The 17967-nt window shown below is 49.5% G+C and overlaps 2 protein-coding genes across 2 annotated transcripts in view; one reads left to right on the forward strand and one right to left on the reverse strand.

Annotated features, from left to right (window-relative positions):
- Positions 1-1181: 1181 nt before the first annotated feature.
- Exosc5 (exosome component 5) lies at positions 1182-10201 on the reverse strand. The gene is made up of 6 exons (XM_021166910.3): positions 9963-10201; positions 5960-6073; positions 4741-4862; positions 3611-3751; positions 2836-2925; positions 1182-1514 (listed from the first exon to the last, which is right to left on the reverse strand). Exons 1-6 carry the CDS (start codon positions 10195-10197, stop codon positions 1422-1424), a joined length of 795 nt encoding a protein of 264 aa, XP_021022569.1. The 5' UTR covers positions 10198-10201; the 3' UTR covers positions 1182-1421.
- A 254-nt stretch (positions 10202-10455) lies between these two features.
- The window catches only part of Bckdha (branched chain keto acid dehydrogenase E1 subunit alpha), a 29955-nt gene continuing 22443 nt past the window's right edge, over positions 10456-17967 (forward strand). The window contains exon 1 of the mRNA XM_021167667.3: positions 10456-10713. Within this exon, the coding sequence (XP_021023326.1) occupies positions 10606-10713 (108 nt within the window). The 5' untranslated portion in view covers positions 10456-10605. The remainder of the gene's footprint in view (positions 10714-17967) is intronic.

Raw genomic sequence — 17967 nt, forward strand, 5'->3', positions numbered from 1 at the left:
CCAAACCAGAGTCTGTCTGTGTTTGGGTGTATCCAGGGCGCACAGGTAGGAATATCTGAGAGCTAGATTAGCTGGCTGTGGCTGGCCTTAGACCTCAGAGCTCGAGGTGGGATGTTACAGTATTTCTTCTCCAGTCATCAGAGTAAACTAGAGACTTCATCTGGTAGCTTTGTGACCCTAAACCAAATGACTTCATGGACTTGTCTCATCTGCAGAATGGGACAAGGTTTACCTCGGGCGGAGCATGCGTGCCTCGTAGCCTGACTCTGAGCTCATCCCACAGCAGATGGAGGAACTAACTATTCAGTAGTCCATGATCAACAGAAAGGAAAACTGGTGGGAGAGAAGGACTGGGAGCCATGCATATTCTGGCTCAGGCGGCTGAGAGAAGAGGATACAAGCTGAGAAAAGGATACAAGTTCAAGCTGGCCCTTGGGCGGGGGCGGGGGATGCTGGGGGCAGGGGATGCTGGGGGCCGGGGATGAACTTAGTGGTAGAACAGGTAGGACCTAGGTCCTTGTTTTAACCCCTAGTCCTGTGGGGTAGAGAGCCAGCCTTAACAGTTTAAGGAGACTGACCCACCCTAATACTGTGAAGCCAGCGCTCCGAGTACTTGGGGGGGAGGGGGGCAGAGGCAGGTGCATCTCTGAGTTTGAGGCCAGCCTGGTCTACAAAGGGAATTCCAGGATAGCCAGGGATACAGAGAAATCTAGTCTGGGGGTGGCTGTGGTGGTGAAGAGGGCCAGGGGCATACTTACTGCATCCCGATGCAGAATGTGCCCACCCCTGCTCTAGCTTTGTCTCCGTGTGTACAGGAGTGCCCAGAGGCCCGAAGAGGCGGTCTGATCCCCTGGCAGCTGAGTTACAGGCGGTTATAAGTCACCTGATGTGGGTGCTGGGAACCAAACTCAGGTCCTCTGTGCACAGAAAGTGCTCTTAACAGCTGAGCTCTCTCTCCAGATCACCTTTTTAGAAGTAAGACGGTCTTATGTAGCTCAGGATGGCCTCAGGCTCACTATGTAGTGGGAAATGAGCTCTAACTGCCAAGTGCCAGGGACTACTGGCACACACCACCACCACACCCATCTCTTATCCTGGACCACGGAACCTGTGCCTCTTGTTCACTGCAGCTTCTTGGCACCAAGCAAGCTCGATGGACGAGTACTCTCCAGACACCGGAATCAGTGGGTACTAACTCACTCACCCAACACGGGGGAGCCCTTTTTAATGGTATCCTGATGAAGGGAGGGTTGTGCCCAGGCCTAGAATGTCCCTAAGCCCCCACCCCAGCCTGGCACAGAAGCCCCCGCTGCGACAGGACCAGAGGCTACATGGGCACAGACAGAGGCACAGTGGAGTGCTGGTTCATGGCGGCGGTAGGCGGTGGGCGTGGTGGGAGGGGCGCCCTACCCTGGCGTGCCTCAGCTCTTGGAGTAGCGCCTCTGCAGTGATTCCCGGTAGAATCGGAAGATGTGCTGTGAGGCAGCTTGGGCGGCGGCCAGACACTGTTGGAGCTGGGAACCAGGAGAGGGTTAGCCCCAAAGGAGTCCCTAAGCCTCCCTCCTTCCCTCCCTTTCTACTCCTCACCATCACGAGGGCCATTCCCTTCTTCACTACCTCCTAACTCCCACCCCACAATGAGACAATGTCACGGCCACAACAATCATCCTGCTCAGCCTAAGAGTGTCACTACACCTGGCTTTATATGGCGCTGGGAACAGAGCTCAGGGTCTCCTGCAAGGGAGACAAACCCTCTACCAACATAGCCACATCCCCAAGCCCAGAAGCTTGCTCCTCGCTAGCTAATATGTAACTCTCAGTGCAGGGACACACCCCGAGGAGCCAGCTGAAGGAGTTGGGTCTCTCCTTCTGCCATGTTGGCCGGCCCTGGGCACTGAAGTCAGGTGGTTAGGCTTGGCAACAAGAGTCTTTAATTTAGAACCATCTTCCTAGCCCCTAAGCCTTTTCTGAATGAAAAGACAATAAGGGACCACACTCTGAAAACAACAAGACCTCAAATGCCTGAGATCGGAATCCTCACATCTTGGAAGGACTCAGAGAGTTGGAGATTCTGAGAACTAGAGGAATAACCTTTAACCTTCAGATCTTTTGTTGCTGTTGTCTGAGACAAGATCTTGCTATATAGCCCAGGTTGGCCTGGAACTATGTATATAGCTCAAGATGATCTCAAGCTTAGCAGCTCTCCTACCTTACGGCCTGCTGAGAGGGACTAGACAGACCTACCTAAGGCCTCTGCTCCCTTTCTGAGACAAGTTTTTACTATACTGTCCAGGCTGGCCTGGAACTCACAGCAGTCCTTCTGCCCAGCTTCTGAAGTGCTCTGATCACAGCCGTGAGCTCCCAAGCCCAACTCAAATAACCTTACAAGCCATAAAATGAGAGCTCTAAATCGGAAGAAATGGAGGCACAGACTATTTGACCCAAGTTTCCAAACTGCCCCGTGAGAGCCCAGAATTCCAGAGGGCACTGTTCTGTGCTGAGCACCGGGGACTGCTTCATTCAAGCTGAACCCTGTTTTCTGAGTTCATCTTTCCGGCTTTCTTTCAAAATGCTACAAAGAAGCATCCTCTCTTTCAAAATGTTGCCCTCCCTGGCCTTGAATTCAGAACCATGCCTCCCTGATACCCAAGTGCTGAGATTAAAACTTGTGGCTCAGAACCCTGTGCGTGTCATGCAAGACCTTCATGACCTGAGCCCTGAAGATGCATGCACCCTTCCTCTTACTCCCCAGCAGGGATGTACAGAGGGGCTTTCTCTGAGCAGGGAAAAGATGTTATAAAGATTCTGGGCTATGCCCCGCCCCCACACTGGTACCTCAGCGTCAGAATAGAGCCCCTTGGTGGTGGACATGAGCAGCTTCTGCTCGGCGCTATCCAGAGCAAAGGTCAGGATGGCCCGGGCCTCCTAGGGACAAGAGGGACAAGGCTGTTAAGTGTCCAGGGACCACCCATTCCTAGGTGGCTGTTTACTTCTCTGCTCCTTATGTGTTTATTCTGTCCCACAGGGGAACCACAGTGCTGGTCACTTCCCGGCTGCCTCTCCACCATCCTGCTCTGTCCTACACAGGCAAGGCAATACCATGGCTCTCTTGCCATTACATTTTGCTGGTTATCTGATGGGAACCGGGGAAGCCTCCAGACAGCATCCTGGTTCCCACTCTGACAGCAGCAATTGTAGCAAAAGCCAGGTAACAGCCAGAACAGAACACTGCACTCTTTTCTGTAACAGACTGTGACCCTGCTGGGGCCCAGCCACGGTTTCTAATGGCTCCTGTCTCTTCTCCCCATCCCCCCACTCCTGTGGCTCCTCTAACCCCCCAGTGTCAAACCCTTCATGTGAGGTGTGGAGAACGGGCTTCCCTATGCTCACTATCATGCCAGCACAGGACATAAGAACCAGAGCTCTGCTCTATGGTTTGGTAGTAAATGCTGGCAAGTTTCCTTTCTGGCTTGTGCAAGTCTGAATTGGGTTTCTAGCACTTAAAGCTGAATGAGCCTTGACGAATAGAGCAGAGCCTTCCAAGTGCACAAGCCAACTGTCTCCTTAGGGTTAGGGTCAGGCCTGGAGGCATGCCAAGCCGCAACCCTACCTTTTCCTGCTTGGTCGTGGGGTCCAGCATGAGATTTCCATCAGAGTCCAGGGCACAGGTGACCCCACAGAAGAGGGCTCGCATGGGCACACCTGCATCCACCAATGCCATGCAAGCAGCGTTCAGGCAACAGGCCAAGAGCTGGGCATCACAGACTGGTTAAGGAGAGTGTCTTCAGGCTGGCATTGAACATTCATCCTTCCCATTACAGACATCGCTGACTCATCACAGAGCAGCAGCGTGGCAGGATGGTTACGCGGTTCTAGCGCCAAGTGGCTGCCGCTGCTCCACACCAGGTCTTACCAACTCTCTCCCAGCTATGAGATCAAATGGTTTTCTCTATGTCTCATATCCCTGTCAGATGGGACAATGCTAGGGAACAGGTATATATACTAAGGGATATACCAAGTGTCGTGAGTGAAACAGGGTCAAGTAGAGAGATCTCCCAAAGTCACACATGAAAGACGTTACTGGCAAAGCCAGGCCCACCCCTGGGGAGTCTAGTGGGCAGCTACTATGCTAGATAATGGAGCTCTGAGGTGGAACGTGCCTGGAGCTTGAGTCCCACCCTTGTTTCCATCTTGGTCCCTTAGACCAAAACACTGCCCCTCACCTGAAACAAGGCGACATGAGAAGCACCCATGGCAGGGCTCTCGAACCAGAGAGCCTGAACCCACTGACTTGGATTTATATTGGAATTACAGTGCTACCCAATACAAGCCCAGTGAGAACTAAATGACTTAACATCATGAGGTGCTCAGTGCCAGGCCCAGGAGCACACAGTAAGCCCTGCTTGCTAATTTTTAAAAATTACATTCATCTATTTGTGTGTGTTCAGGGGCAAGTGTGTGCCACTGTGCTCACGTGGTAGTTAAGAAGACAACTTACGGGAGTTGGTTTTCTCCTTCTACCATATGAGCCTTGGAGACTGAACTCAGGCCGTCAGGCTTGGCCTCGAGCACCTTTCTCCACTGAACCATCTTGCTGACCATGTCCTTGTTGTATGTTCTGCATGAGCTGCTGCCTGGCACAGGTCCTGGGTGGCTGAGGGTATATTTCAAGGTTACCAGAACGGAAGCCGGAGGGGAGGTTCTGGTCATTTCCTGGAGGAGAGGGCTGGGAAAGGATACAGAGCCAGCGTCGCTCACCACCTGCAGCACCACGGTGATTGAGGTCCGGGGGTGCAGAGCCCCTAGAACCACAGCTTCACAGGTATTCCTGACCAGCCGCTCGCGGCTCTTCTCAGCCACGCCTGGGGAGACGGGAAGCGGTCAGGCTCTTCCCTTCCACCCTGTCATCTTGCTCTGCTTGGTCCAGCCTCTGGAGGGAGACTTCCGGAAGGGGCTGTCAGCCTCAGTCCGGGTCAGAGTACACACTCCCAGGAGAAAGCGGGCGAGTCTGCAAGTTTCTGAGTAACTCCTGCTATGGCCAACCTTGGCCAGGGGTCTACTAGCCAGCCACCCAAGGAGGAATACGCAGAGGTGCCCATGTCCTGTGCTACTGGCCATATCTACTCTCATCAGAGCAGGCCCATCCCACGACACATGGGGAGAAGTGTTAAAAGGGCAGAAAAACAAGTTAATGGGAAGGAAGAGCGAGTAAGGCAAAGAAGGGAAGAAAGAAAAGGCTCAAGAGAGGGTGGGTCTGGTGGTACAGGTCTGTAATCTTGAGACTTGAGGTTAGGCAGTGGGATCATGAATTTGAGGGCAGCCTAGGTTACAAAGAGAGCTCACTGCCAGCTCAGAGGACTTGAGACCCTGTCTCAAAAAGTTAACAGGGGGGCTGGTGAGATGGCTCAGCAGCGGTTAAGAGCACTGACTGCTCTCCCAAAGGTTCCGAGTTCAAATCCCAGCAACCACATGGTGACTCACAACCATCCGTAATGAGATCTGATGCCCTCTTCTGGTGTGTCTGAAGACAACTACAGTGTACTTACATACACATATAATAAATAAATCAATCTTTAAAAAAAAAAAAGTTAACAGGGCTGGCTACATGGCCTAGCCACATAGCCTTAAATTCACGTGGGAAAAGCTACTGGTGTGGCTCAGAGCTGGAATTCCTGTCTGGAGCCCACCAGTGAGGATCCGGGAGGCGTAAGCTCAGCAGCAGAGGGCTTGACCGGACTCCACCCTGGAGAGCCTGGGACTGTGGCTTCCTGGAAGTGCATCTGCCCAGCAGGCATGATGCTCTAGATTCCATTCCAGTGCAGCAGAATCAAAAGCTGGGCAAAGAGGGAGGAGAGCAGGGCAGCAGAGACTGGACACAGCAAGCATCAAGGGGTCACATGAGGTCCCAACAGACTGGATCTTTTTTTTTGGGGGGGGGGGGTCAGTGGAGTCCAGTTACCAGGCAGCCCAATCTTCGGCCTCAAGATCACTTCAAGGGTGGCCTTGTTGAAGATTTCTTTGCTGACCTTCACCTCGGCCGGCCCATAGACTCCAGCCAGGACAGAGGTATCACCTGGGGGAAAGAGGGAGGCCTTGGCCGCTCTGTGCTGCACTTAGCACTTCTTTCCTCTGCTCTCTTAACTTTAAGCAGGTAAGTACCTTCCTCATGGCACTTTTGTGAAGATCAGGTGACTGCGGCTCACAGAAGCAGGAGGCCCTCAGTCTCCCAACATCACACAAGAAGGTGAAATAAATATGGACTTTAAAGAGACACAGTTCACTTGAAACACATAAGACACTGGCCAGAAGGTGCAGAGCTTACACAGACTTCTGCCACTGGTAAATTTTTAGAGGTAGTTGGGGTTGCAGAGATGGCTGGTGGTGTGTGTCAGCGTGCACACTGCTCTTCCAGAGGACTAGAATTCAGTTCTCAGCACTCATTATCAGGCTGCTCACAACCACCACGAAACCCAGCTCTAAGGGACTGACACCCTCTTCTGCCTTCATGGGCACTCGCTCGCACCCACACACGCACATAACATATCCCCCAGTGTTTGGGAGACAGACAGGAAGATCAGGAAATCAAGATCATCCTCGGCTCCAGTGTAAGTCTGGAGCTACCCTGAGCTATAGGAGAACATCTCATAAGCCAGCCAAGCAGAAAACCTTTATTAGATGCAATTAAAATATACTAATAAAATACATTTTAAAAGGATAAACAATAAAGATTGTGAATGTGTAGGGGGTCTTAATTTCTACTTATTTCCCCCAAATGGTTAGGAATGGGTTCCACAGGCTTCAGAGAGGCCATCTACGATGTGAAGGCACTGCATTCAACAGCAGTTTCCATGTTTCTGACTGTAACTTCCAATGCCCACTACACTTAACAGCACAGCTCCAAATCGATAAAATGTATGTGTATAAGTGGGTCAGAGGTTGGGGCTGGAGAGATGGCTCTCAACTGTATGTAACTACAGTTCTTGGGAAGATTGTACTCTTCTGTCCTCAGGCACCAGGGACATCCATTTTAAAAAAAAAAACAGTAATTTAAAAAACAAGGACTTAGGGATGTCACTCTGAGGTGGGACATTTATGCAAAGTCCAAAGCAAAAAACGAGATGGCAAGCGTACACAGGCAGCTTCTCAGGCTCTGTAGGTTTTCATTGATGGACTTTCTGAAATCAGGTTCTATATGGTCAAAGCTGGCCTTGACCATGCTATCTATGTAGCTGAGGGAGTAGGGCACGAACTGTTGTTCCTCTGGCCTCTACCGGCTCCGCTCCCCCCGTGCTGGGATTAGGGGTTTTGTACCATCAGGTGTTTTTGGTTTGTTTGTTTGTTTTTGCCTTTAAGGTAAACTACTGTGCCGGCTAGTTGCCTCTTTTGCTTTGCATTTTGTCAACTTAGCCATACCTGGAAAGAGGAAGCTCAAATGAGGAATTGCCTCCATCAGACTGGCCTGCAGGCAGGTCTGTGGGGGCATTTTCTTTTTCTTGAGACAGGGTCTTACTGCATGATCCTGTAGGGCATTTTACTGATCAACAACTAATATAGAAGGGCCCCCACTCACTGTGGGTAGTGCCACCACTGGGCAGGTGGTCCTAGGTTATCTACGAAAGCAGGCTGAACAAGCCATGAAAAGCCAGGTTCCTTCCACGGTTCAGTTCCTGCCTCAATGGACTTGGGATACGCAAGGCAAACAAACCCTTTCCTCGCCACGTTGATTCTGGTTATGGTCCTTATCACAGCAAGAGACTCCTAGTGAGGACAGATGTGAAGTCATAGGGATATTGTGTCATTATCATATATACGCATCATTTGCACTGCTTGCCTGCCGAAGCCACAGCCCCCCTCCCATAGGGTGTTCTTGCAGGAGCCTTTGAGGTCAGAAGTGTCTGCAACATTCCTTTTGAAAGTCTGCAAGGTCTCCAACTTGCACTAGGGCCCTGGGAGTTTGGAGTTTTAGAACACGGGAAGGTTACCTCTATATTTCTTATATCCCAAGAGACAGGAGAGGCTGATTTCAGCAAATGAGCTAAGCTGAGAGCCAGCCTGGGATGAGAACACTAAACATCTGTGGGTGCTTCTCCAGTGAAACCAGACGTAACCCAACAGACTCAGGTGCTTACTAGAGCTACATTCCTGTTCTGCTAAATAGACTGTGCTCTCAGCGAGCAAGGGAGTCTCTTTCTTCCCACCATTTCGATGATGTGGCTGCAGAAATTCTCTTCTTTTCCCCCTAGGATTTATTTTACTTTTTAAATTATGTGCATGTGCGTGCGTGTGCATGTGTGTGTATGTATGTATAGGTCCCTGCAGAGGCCATAACAGGGCTTCCAATCTCCTGGCTCCCCCCAAGTTACAAGTGCTTGAAAGCTGCCTGAATGGGTGTTGGGAACTCAACTTTGTTCTCAGCAAGAGAAACCATTTCTCTAGCCCCCAGCTGCCTCCCTGTTTTTTTTTTTTTTCTTCCCAAGACAGGGTTTCCTGGCTGTCCTGGAACTCCCTCTATAGACCAGGCTGGCCTCAAACTCATAGAGACCCTGCATTTGTGTCTCGAGTGCTGGGACTAACAGTGTGTGCCCCATCACCCATCACTGACCTGTCAGTTTTCCCCTTTCTTTTTTTTTTTTTTTGGTTTTTCGAGACAGGGTTTCTCTTTATAGCTCTGGCTGTCCTGGAGCTCACTTTGTAGACCAGGCTGGCCTCGAACTCAGAAATCCGCCTGCCTCTGCCTCCCGAGTGCTGGGATTAAAGGCGTGCGCCACCACGCCCGGCTAGTTTTCCCCTTTCTTAAGCTCTATCAGTCTTCAGCTCTTGCCCCATCTATCTGATTCTTTCACAGGAAAATGCCTGGAGACTTGTCTCAACTGTTTTTTCTCGCTCTTTCTGACCCACCACTACACCACCCCTAGAAGCAATGACCTCTAGCTTATTAGCCATAAGGTGATCAGCCTTTAACATCTCAAACAAACTTACCATTGCCAACTGTCTCTGCCCTCTCATCTGTCTACCCTGGTAATTTCTCACCCTCCCATGACCTCTCAAAGTTGGCTGGCCCGACTGGGATATAGGGTTGTGTGGGTCTCAGCCACAAGACCTCTCTTTTCTCTCTATTCATTTACTCTGATGAAATGTGTATACCAAGGAAAGGCATGTTTTCTTAAATGATGGGACCGGGGAAGGGGAGATGCTTCTCAGCCCAGGATGGGAAGATCATGTTTAATTTGAAGAGCACTTACTTGGATGTATCATCTGCCACAGTAATTACATTTAAACCAGTGGTGGTGATGTGTCTGTCTCAAAGGGTATTTATGCAAATAAACACCTTAGCCTCAACTGGTGATGTATGGATCTAGAAGTGTTTTTTTAAGAAATCTAGTCAAAGCCAGGTGTGGTGGCGCATGCCTTTAATCCCATCACTCGGGAGGCAGAAGCAGGAGGATTTCTGAGTTCAAGGCCAGCCTGGTCTACAACAAAAACCCAAGAAATCTAGTCAAGGGGAGCTGGAGAGATGGCTCAGTGGTTAAGAGCACTGACTGCTCTTCCAAAGGTCCTGAGTTCAATTCCCAGCCACCACATGGTGGCTCACAGCCATTTGTAATGGGATCTGATGCCCTCTTCTGGTGTGTCTGAAGACAGCTACAGTGTTCTCATATAAATAAAATAAGTCTTGAAAGAAAGAAAGAAATCTAGTGAAGGGTAATATCTGCCTTGGTTAAATACCTATTCTGGGATAGTCACTCTTATGAGAGTGGTCTTGCTCTCGATCTCCTCTGAGAGGGATTTACCAGGCTGGCCAACTCATTTCTTCTCGAGTCGGGAGGTGGGTATACTCAACATCTAGAAATAAGTTCAAGGAGGCGGGCGTACTTGGTTACATACTACACAGTAACCGCTCTTCCAAAACCCTTCTTCGGTGAGGATGGCGCGCGCTGAGTTAAACTTGGTGAGGCTCGTACCTTGAAGAAAAGAAGCAGATCCATCCGGCCGGGACAGCAGGTTTTGCTCACAAGCAAAGTGCCGGAGACTGCAGACTGGACTTCGGGGGCTGGACTCTGTTCCGGTGTCAGTGAGTACATTGGCGTCTGCACGCTTTGCGCCCTCCATAGCCGCTGACCACGCGCGCTGCGGCTCCCACCGTAGCTTCCGCTTAGCGGCGCGCGCAGGTCTACCGGCCGCGTACCTACCGCGCATGCGCCCGTCTAGGGCACGCCCGAGTTGGCCCTAGCACGTGGCTCAGCGTTTACTAACAATCTGGTCCCGCCCTCCTCCACCTCCCAATTCTGGCATAGCCATTGGACAACAGGGAACAGAGGGAGGGACTTGGAGAGGGCCCATTTTGCCCAGGGCTCCGGGTCCTGAACCTTGGAGGTTCAAGTTAGGTTGTCCTTTTTGTTGCCTGAATTAGGAGCAACTAGAAGCAGACGACCGGAGCAATTTTAGAGATTAAAAATTGCCACCTTACTCATTTATGCGTCTTTGTCGCAAGGTGGTTAGTAGCAGATAGCGTGTTGGCCTAGCGGTGCTGCTATTTGAATAAGGCATCTGGTGGGACAGCCGTATGTCTATCCCGTGAGAAAGGAGGAGTGGTTATTAGCCAAGATGGCGATAGTGATGTCTGCGGCCAAGATCTGGAGGCCGAGCCGTGGCTTGGGCCAGGCTGCCCGCCTCCTGTTGGGGCGATCTGGAGTTCGTGGTTTGGCTAGATCCGTGAGTATCTGAGCCTCACGGGGTCTTTCTTAGGGAGAAATAGAGACGTAAAAGTTATTCTTACATTGTGTGAGACGCCGCGGGCTGTGAAGGAAGAGCAAACTCAGAAAGAAAAGGACTGAGAAACTTCTTGAAGAGAAATTCAAGGGAAGAATCCCTTTAGAGGAAAAGCAAGGCAGCTACTTGTGGGCCTCGATGGAAGGAGACGAGTCGGGGTTGAGACGGGGGTTGAAAGGACAGATCAGATTTTCATAGGGTCCTACATTGCTTAAATTCCAACTGTGAAGGGAGTTGAGCAAGAAACTGGTTTGATTCCTATGCCACCTGATCAAAAGTCAAGGCAAGGGACTTTGCCATGACTGTCCTTTACAGAAGATGATTATGAAGGGAGACAAAGAGAGCTACAAGTTCAAACAGGACCCTTTGCCCACGTTATTTTTTTGAGACAGGATCTCACCCACGAGTCCGGAATGGCCTTTAGCGCACCCAGATGCTTAGACAGGCATCGAACTGGAGATAGTCCTGTCCCAGCCTCCCAAGTACTGGCATTACAGATGTAAGCTACGATGCTTGGCTACCCACTTTTCTTGAAAACACTGGAGAAAACTCGGAATCCCTTTTGATCCATTGTTGATAAGGGCAGGATAACACTTCCAAAGTCTGTTGCGGTCTGGCGATGTACTACAGTGTAGAATGCTTGCCTAGCACGCGCCACGTCCAGAGTTTGGCTCCTAGCCCTGTGTGTTTGTTTATCTGGATATGGCGACACATGTCTGTAATTTTAGCGCTTGGGAGGTAGGAAAGGAGGCATTTGAGGCCAGATTGAGCTACGTGAGACCCTATCTCCAAAAAAAAAAAAAAAAAAAAAAAAAAAGATTTTAAAAAATGGTTTACTTATTTTTATTTCATGTGCATTGTTGTTTGGTCTGCATGAAGATGTTGGATTCTGTAGAACTTGAGTTGCGTACAGACAGTTTTGGACTGCCATATGGGTGCTGGGAATTGAACCCAATTCCTCTGGAAGAGCAGCCAGTGCTCTTAATCACTGAGCCATCTCCCTGCACCCCCCAAAAGATTCTTTTTAAAAAGAAAAGGACCTGGTGTGGTGATGTATGCTTTTGATTCCAGCACTTAGGCAGACAGATCTCTGTGAGTACCAGGCCAGCGCTACATTGTGAAACTGTGTCTTTTTCTTTTTTTTTTTTTTTTTCATTTATTTATTTATTCACTCCACATCCCAATATCAGCTCCCCCTCTCCTCCCAGTCCCTCCCCCCATACAGCTACTCCTCCTGTTCCTTTCCCCCTTCTCCTTTGGAAAGGGGGAACTTCCATCACCTCCCCAGCACTTCAAATCATTGAAGTACCATACACCAAGGCTAGACAAGGCGGTCCAGCCAGGGGAAAAGAATCCACAGGCAGGCAACAGGTTCAGAGACAGCCCCCATTCCAGTTATTGGGGGACCCACATAAGAACAAGCCACACAAGTGTGTGTGTGTGTGTGTGTGTGTGTGTCCAGGTCCAGCCAGTGCTCATTCTTTAGTTGGTGGTTCAGTCTCTGAGAGCCTCCCCAAGAATCCACAGTTAGTTGACTCTGTGGTCTTCCTGTGAAGCCACCATCCTCCCCTGGCCCCCAGTCCTCCCCCCAACTCCTCCACAAGACTCCCCAGGCTCCCTCCATGTAATGCTTGGCTGGGGGGGGGGGTGCGTCTTTGAATCTGTTTCTATTTGCTGCTGAGTGGAACTTCTCAGAGGATAGTTAATCCAGGCTCCTGCCTGGAAGTATAACAGAGTATCATTAACAGCATCAGGGATTGGTTCCTGCTTGTGGGATGGGTCCCAGTCATTGGTCAGTCATTCCCTCTATCTCTGCTCCATCCATGTCCCAGCACATCTTGCAGGCAAGACACATCCTGGGTCAAGGGTTTTGTGGGTGGGTCCCTCCACTGGGAGTCCTGCCTGGCCACAGGCAGTGGCCACTTCAGGTGCCATATTCTCAGAGTCGTCCCCATAGACTCCCTGGGGGCTCTCCCACCCCACCCCCCAGGACTCTGGCACATTGTAGAGACAACTCAACCCCCACCCTACCTCTGCTGCCAATTTTCATTTACTGCCCTGCTCTCCCTGCACCTGATCCCCCTGTCCTGTTCCTCTCTGTGAATTACAGGCCAGCCTGGTCTACGTAGAGTTTCAGGAGCTATAGAGTGAGACAATCTCTTACAAAAGAAAAATTTTGTTGGTAATACCTGGTTAGTGGGTTTTGAACTAAATTTCCAGTGGAAACAGGTCTGGTTAAGTGGTTGGGGTCTAGAGCTGGACCACGTGATTTTTGCCTCTCTGCTCTGCCACTTTCCAGTTGTGTAGCTTGGGCCAGGAACTGTACTTTGTGCCTCTCCATACACTGCCAGTAGTGGGCACTTCCTAGGGTTGCTGTGGAAATACCAGCTTGTCAGCAGTACAGATTGGACCCAGTACAAAAGGGCAGTAGGACTGTCTGCCTTATATTAGTGGTGAGGACCAAGACCACAGAGATTGGGAGAGGAAAAGAATGACCTGGAGAGTGGGAACTGGATTGGCAATGCCCTGGCCAAGCATCTCCATCTTCTATGAGGCTGCGGTCGCTCCTCTGTGTATTTCATAGGGCAGAGAAGACAGGGTCGGGAAGAGAAGGGGACGAGCAGAGGTGAGCAGGATGAGGAAGAATGTCAGCGGAAGCAAGCAAATATAGGAAGGTTGCTGGAGCCAGTGGGGGTGGGGCAGGCTCCTGCTTGTGTGCTGTTCTCTTTGGCTTTTTTTTTTTTTTTTTTTTTTTTTGGCAATCAAATCCTTCACAGCTGATTTCAGTCCCTGAACTCATTGGCTCAGCAGGTAGGCTGAGCTTTGAGCTGAAGTGAGGTACCCTAGGGAAAGGTCATTGTGGCTGATTAAATCTGTTTTCCTGCTGGCTCAGTCTCCGGTTGTTGTCCCCATATTTCTTTACTTATTTGAGAGGACATTTGGAAGACCGGCAGGAGGGCGCAGTCTGCAGCTTTCATTAGTTGGTATATTTACATTTTTCCATCCCCCACCCTCCCACTTTTGGCTTACTTAGCCCAGGCTGGCTTTCCAGCTCCCTGTAGAGCTGAGCATGACCTTGAACTCCTGCTCTTCTCGCCTCCGTGCCAGTGTTAGAATTAAAATTGTGCACCACCATGGCTGCTTCTTTTTTTCATTAATTTATTTATCTATTCACTTTATGTCCCAATATCTGCCCCCCTCCTCCCAGTGCCCCCTCCCACAGCTCCCCCTCTAGCTCCCCCACCATGCCTGCTTCTATGTGGTGCTGGGGATTGAACTCAGGACTTACACATGCCAGGCAAGCACTCTACTTACCCAGCTACATCCTCAGCCTTCTCCCTCCTCCTTTCACCCACCCTCTCTTCTTCCTCCCTTCCTTTTTGCTGGGGGTGAGTCTAGAACTGATTCTCCTGCCTCTGCATCTCAGATGCTGGGATTTCAGGCATTTGCTATCATGCTTGACGTTATTATATTCTCTCTTTTGATTTCATTCTTTTTGTTTTTGGTCTTTTTGAGACAGGGTTTCTTTAGGTAACCCTGACTGTCCTGTCCTGGAACTTGCTTTGTAGACCACACTAGCCTCAGACACACAAGAGCTGGGACTAAAGGCTTATGCCAACACACCTAGTTTTGGCTTTAAAACTTTTTCCCCCCTTTGACTTTTTTGAAACAGGGTTTCTCTGTGTAGCCTTGGCTGTCCTGGAACTCAGCCCAGGCTCATACTTAGGATCCTCCTGCCTCAGCTTTTCCTGCCTCAGCCTTCAGAGTACTCAGCTCGCAGGCATGTGCTGTTGTGCCCACCCCTTTATCTCTGAGTGGCAGCAGCAGGTTTGGGGAGTAGCAGAAGGAGATGTTTTGGACCCACGATTATCCAGCAGGGCTTTCCCAGACAGTGTAGGTGACTTGTATTTGTGCTGTCCGGCATAGTAGCACCAGCCATATGTGGCTACCCAGCCGTGAATGTGGCTAGTACAGCTTTAGAACTGTGGGCTTTGTTCTTTTTGAGACAAGGTTGTCCTGTCTGTAATATAATTCAGGCTGACCTCGGACTAGTGGTCCTCCTGGCTGAGCTCTTAAATGCTGGAATTACAGGTGTGTGCACCTGTGCTCAATTCGAGGGAAAGTTTTTGTTTTAATTTTTATTTAGTCCTTGAAAATGTTATTCATGTATCCTGTATATTTTGATGAAATCCTCTCCACCTTCCCCACTTCAGTTCTGCCTAGGGTCCTCACATCCCTTGAGACTCTGCGCCCTCTTAGACTTGTTTGTTTGTTTATTGAGACAGGGTCTATCTACATAACCATAGCTGTCCCAGAACTCACTAAGTGGACCACGCAGGTCTTTCACTCACAGAGATCCACCTGCCTCTGCTTTCTGAGTGCTGGTGAGTCCAGTTAATGTTGCCCATACATGAATTGGGTATAGACTCATCCACTGGGGCACCTACCAGTGGCCTAAAAGAAAAAAGTGCCTGGCTCTTCCTTCTCTTGCAGCTGGCAACTGCTAAACAGACCTTTAGCCAGGAATGGGGGTCTTGAGAGCATCTCCCCAGACCTTGCTGGAACTTTTAACTGGCTTCATCTTGGTGCAGATCATTTACAAGTGACCACGGCTGCTATGAATTATGTTTGCAATAGCTGTGTCACGAGGATACGGATTCTGCAGCAGCTCCTCCCATCCTGTAATAGCTCCTCCCATCCTGTAACAACTCCTCCCATCCTGTAGTAGCTCCTCCCATCCTGCAGCAGCGTCTTACATTCTTTCTGGCTGCTCTTTCACAGTGCTCCCCGAGCTTTGAATGTCAATGTCTCCTTTACAGCTGAGCACTCACAGTCACTTATTGTGAGCACAGAGCAGTAATGTGTCAGCATTAACCACTGCCCACTTCAGTAAGAAGCGTCTCTGGTCAAGGTTGGGAGAATCCCAAACCTATGGTCTAAACATTAATATTTAGAAGACAGTTTGACAGCATGGCCATTTAGGAAAATAGCATCAGCAGGTTCTCCTCTGGTTCCTATGGCTTCCCTAGCGAATGTTTTGACCTGCGTTACTGTACCAGGTATGGATTCCTTCCTGTGGAGCCGGACTTCTATTCACTCAAGAGAGCAGTTGGTTGCCTCGTAAACAGTCTTGCCACAGATGTGTGCCAGTGGGCACATCTCACCCAGCAGGTTGTGATTGTAGCGTGTGGAGGTCCAAGACTGGATAAAGTGATGTCTTTTCTCTCTGAGCTGCCTGCACAGCATCTAGCATAATGAAAGAACCCTCAGCCTCTGTTGGTGGGGATGTAAACTGGTGCAGCCACTCTAACCTTGAGTTGGGAGGGTTCTTAAAACTATAAGCAGATCTACCACATGACCTGGCTGTATGGCTTCTGAGCATATATCCAGCAGATCTGTGTCTTACTATGGAGGCACGTGTGCATCCTTGTTCATCGCTGCTCCATTCACAGTAACTAGGAAATAGGATCAACTTAGATGTTCATTAACTGACAAATGGATACTGAAAATGTGATATATATGTGATATATATATATGTGTGTGTGTGTGTGTATATGCATATATATGCACATACACATGTACATATATACACATATGTATATATACACATACATATATATGTACATATATATATATGCACACACACACGATGGAATATAACTTAAGCATGCAGAGAACTGGAACCGTGAAACTTGCAGGCAAATGGAGCTGGGAAAGTAAGGTCACTCAGGCCATAAAAGATAAACGTCGTACATTTCCATGGAGGTTCTAAGCTGCAGATTTTTTTTTTTTTTTTTTTTGGTTTTTCGAGGGTTTCTCTGTATAGCCCTGGCTGTCCTGGAACTCACTTTGTAGACCAGGCTGGCCTCGAACTCAAAAATCCACCTGCCTCTGCCTCCGGAGTGCTGGGATTAAAGGCATGCGCCACCACGCCCGGCTGCTGCAAATCTTTTATGTTCTTTTTTTTTTTTTTTAAAGATTTATTTATTTATTATATGTAAGTACACTGTAGCTGTCTTCAGACACTCCAGAAGAGGGCGCCAGATCTCGTTACGGATGGTTGTGAGCCACCATGTGGTTGCTGGGATTTGAACTCTGGACCTTCGGAAGAGCAGTCAGGTGCTCTTACCCACTGAGCCATCTCACTAGCCCCATCTTTTATGTTCTTAACATGAAGTACATATGGGAGCTAGGAGGGTAAAAGAGACCATTAGCAGGGAGCAAGGAGCAGATGCATTTAGAAAAGGGGAACCCTGGGGGCCAAAGGGCTCAAGCAAATAGTGCCGTGTCCAGGATGGGGAACTGAGGGGCCGGGCAAAGGTAAACAAGTGAAGTGTGCACGGAGAAGCTACTTCAGAGCCTGTGAGTTTTGCGATCTACTTGAAAAAAAAATACAGTAAGAAGGGGTGGTAGAGCATGCGCGCTTGAAAGAACAGGGAGGATACTGGAAGCGAAATGGGGACGGGGAGGTGCAGGGAGAGGAGAGGTAGGGGTGGGCTAACCAAAACTAAGAATGAATGAAGAAGCCTTACGAAACCCTATTAGGAGGCTGTAGAGGTGGCTCAGTGGTTAAGAGCACTGTCTGCTCTTCTGAAGGTCCCAGGTTCAATTCTCAGCACTCACAGGGCAGCTCACAACTCCAGTTCCAGGGGATCTGACACCCTCACACCAATGTAAATAAAATTAAATAAAGCCCATTAGTTTAACAAGCTAATTAAAAAAAATTTTTTGTTTTAAAGAAAGTTCAAACAGAAGTACTCCACGTTAGTACCCTCTTATTAACACTCTTGTTCCCAGGAGACAGGTACTGAATAACAGTCTCAGTGCCAGGCACGGCTGTTATTAGTCAGGCAGGACTTGGAGGGACCCAGAATGGTACAGGTTCTTGCATTGCTCTTGGTTATCTACTGTGACTGTATAGTAAGACCGCAGTTTGGTTTGGGAACACAGAGAAAACTTTTTTTTCCCCTCTAGTGCAGGCTGATCTCAAACTCACTGCATAGCCTGTGATGGCTTTAAAACTGGTGGCATCCTTCCTGCCTCGGCTTCCCAAGTGGCGGGATTGCAGACATGAGCTGCCATCCATGGCTGGAAGGTGCAGTTTTACCTGGTTGGGGATGCAGAGCTGAGGCCTTGGGAGAAGGGTGGGGAGGTTATTCAGCTGTGGCTTGGGTAGAGTAGATGACAAGGGCTAGT

Source organism: Mus caroli, unplaced genomic scaffold, assembly GCF_978045245.1.
Source record: "Mus caroli unplaced genomic scaffold, Mus_caroli_1 scaffold_8, whole genome shotgun sequence".
Taxonomy (NCBI): Eukaryota; Metazoa; Chordata; class Mammalia; order Rodentia; family Muridae; genus Mus; species Mus caroli.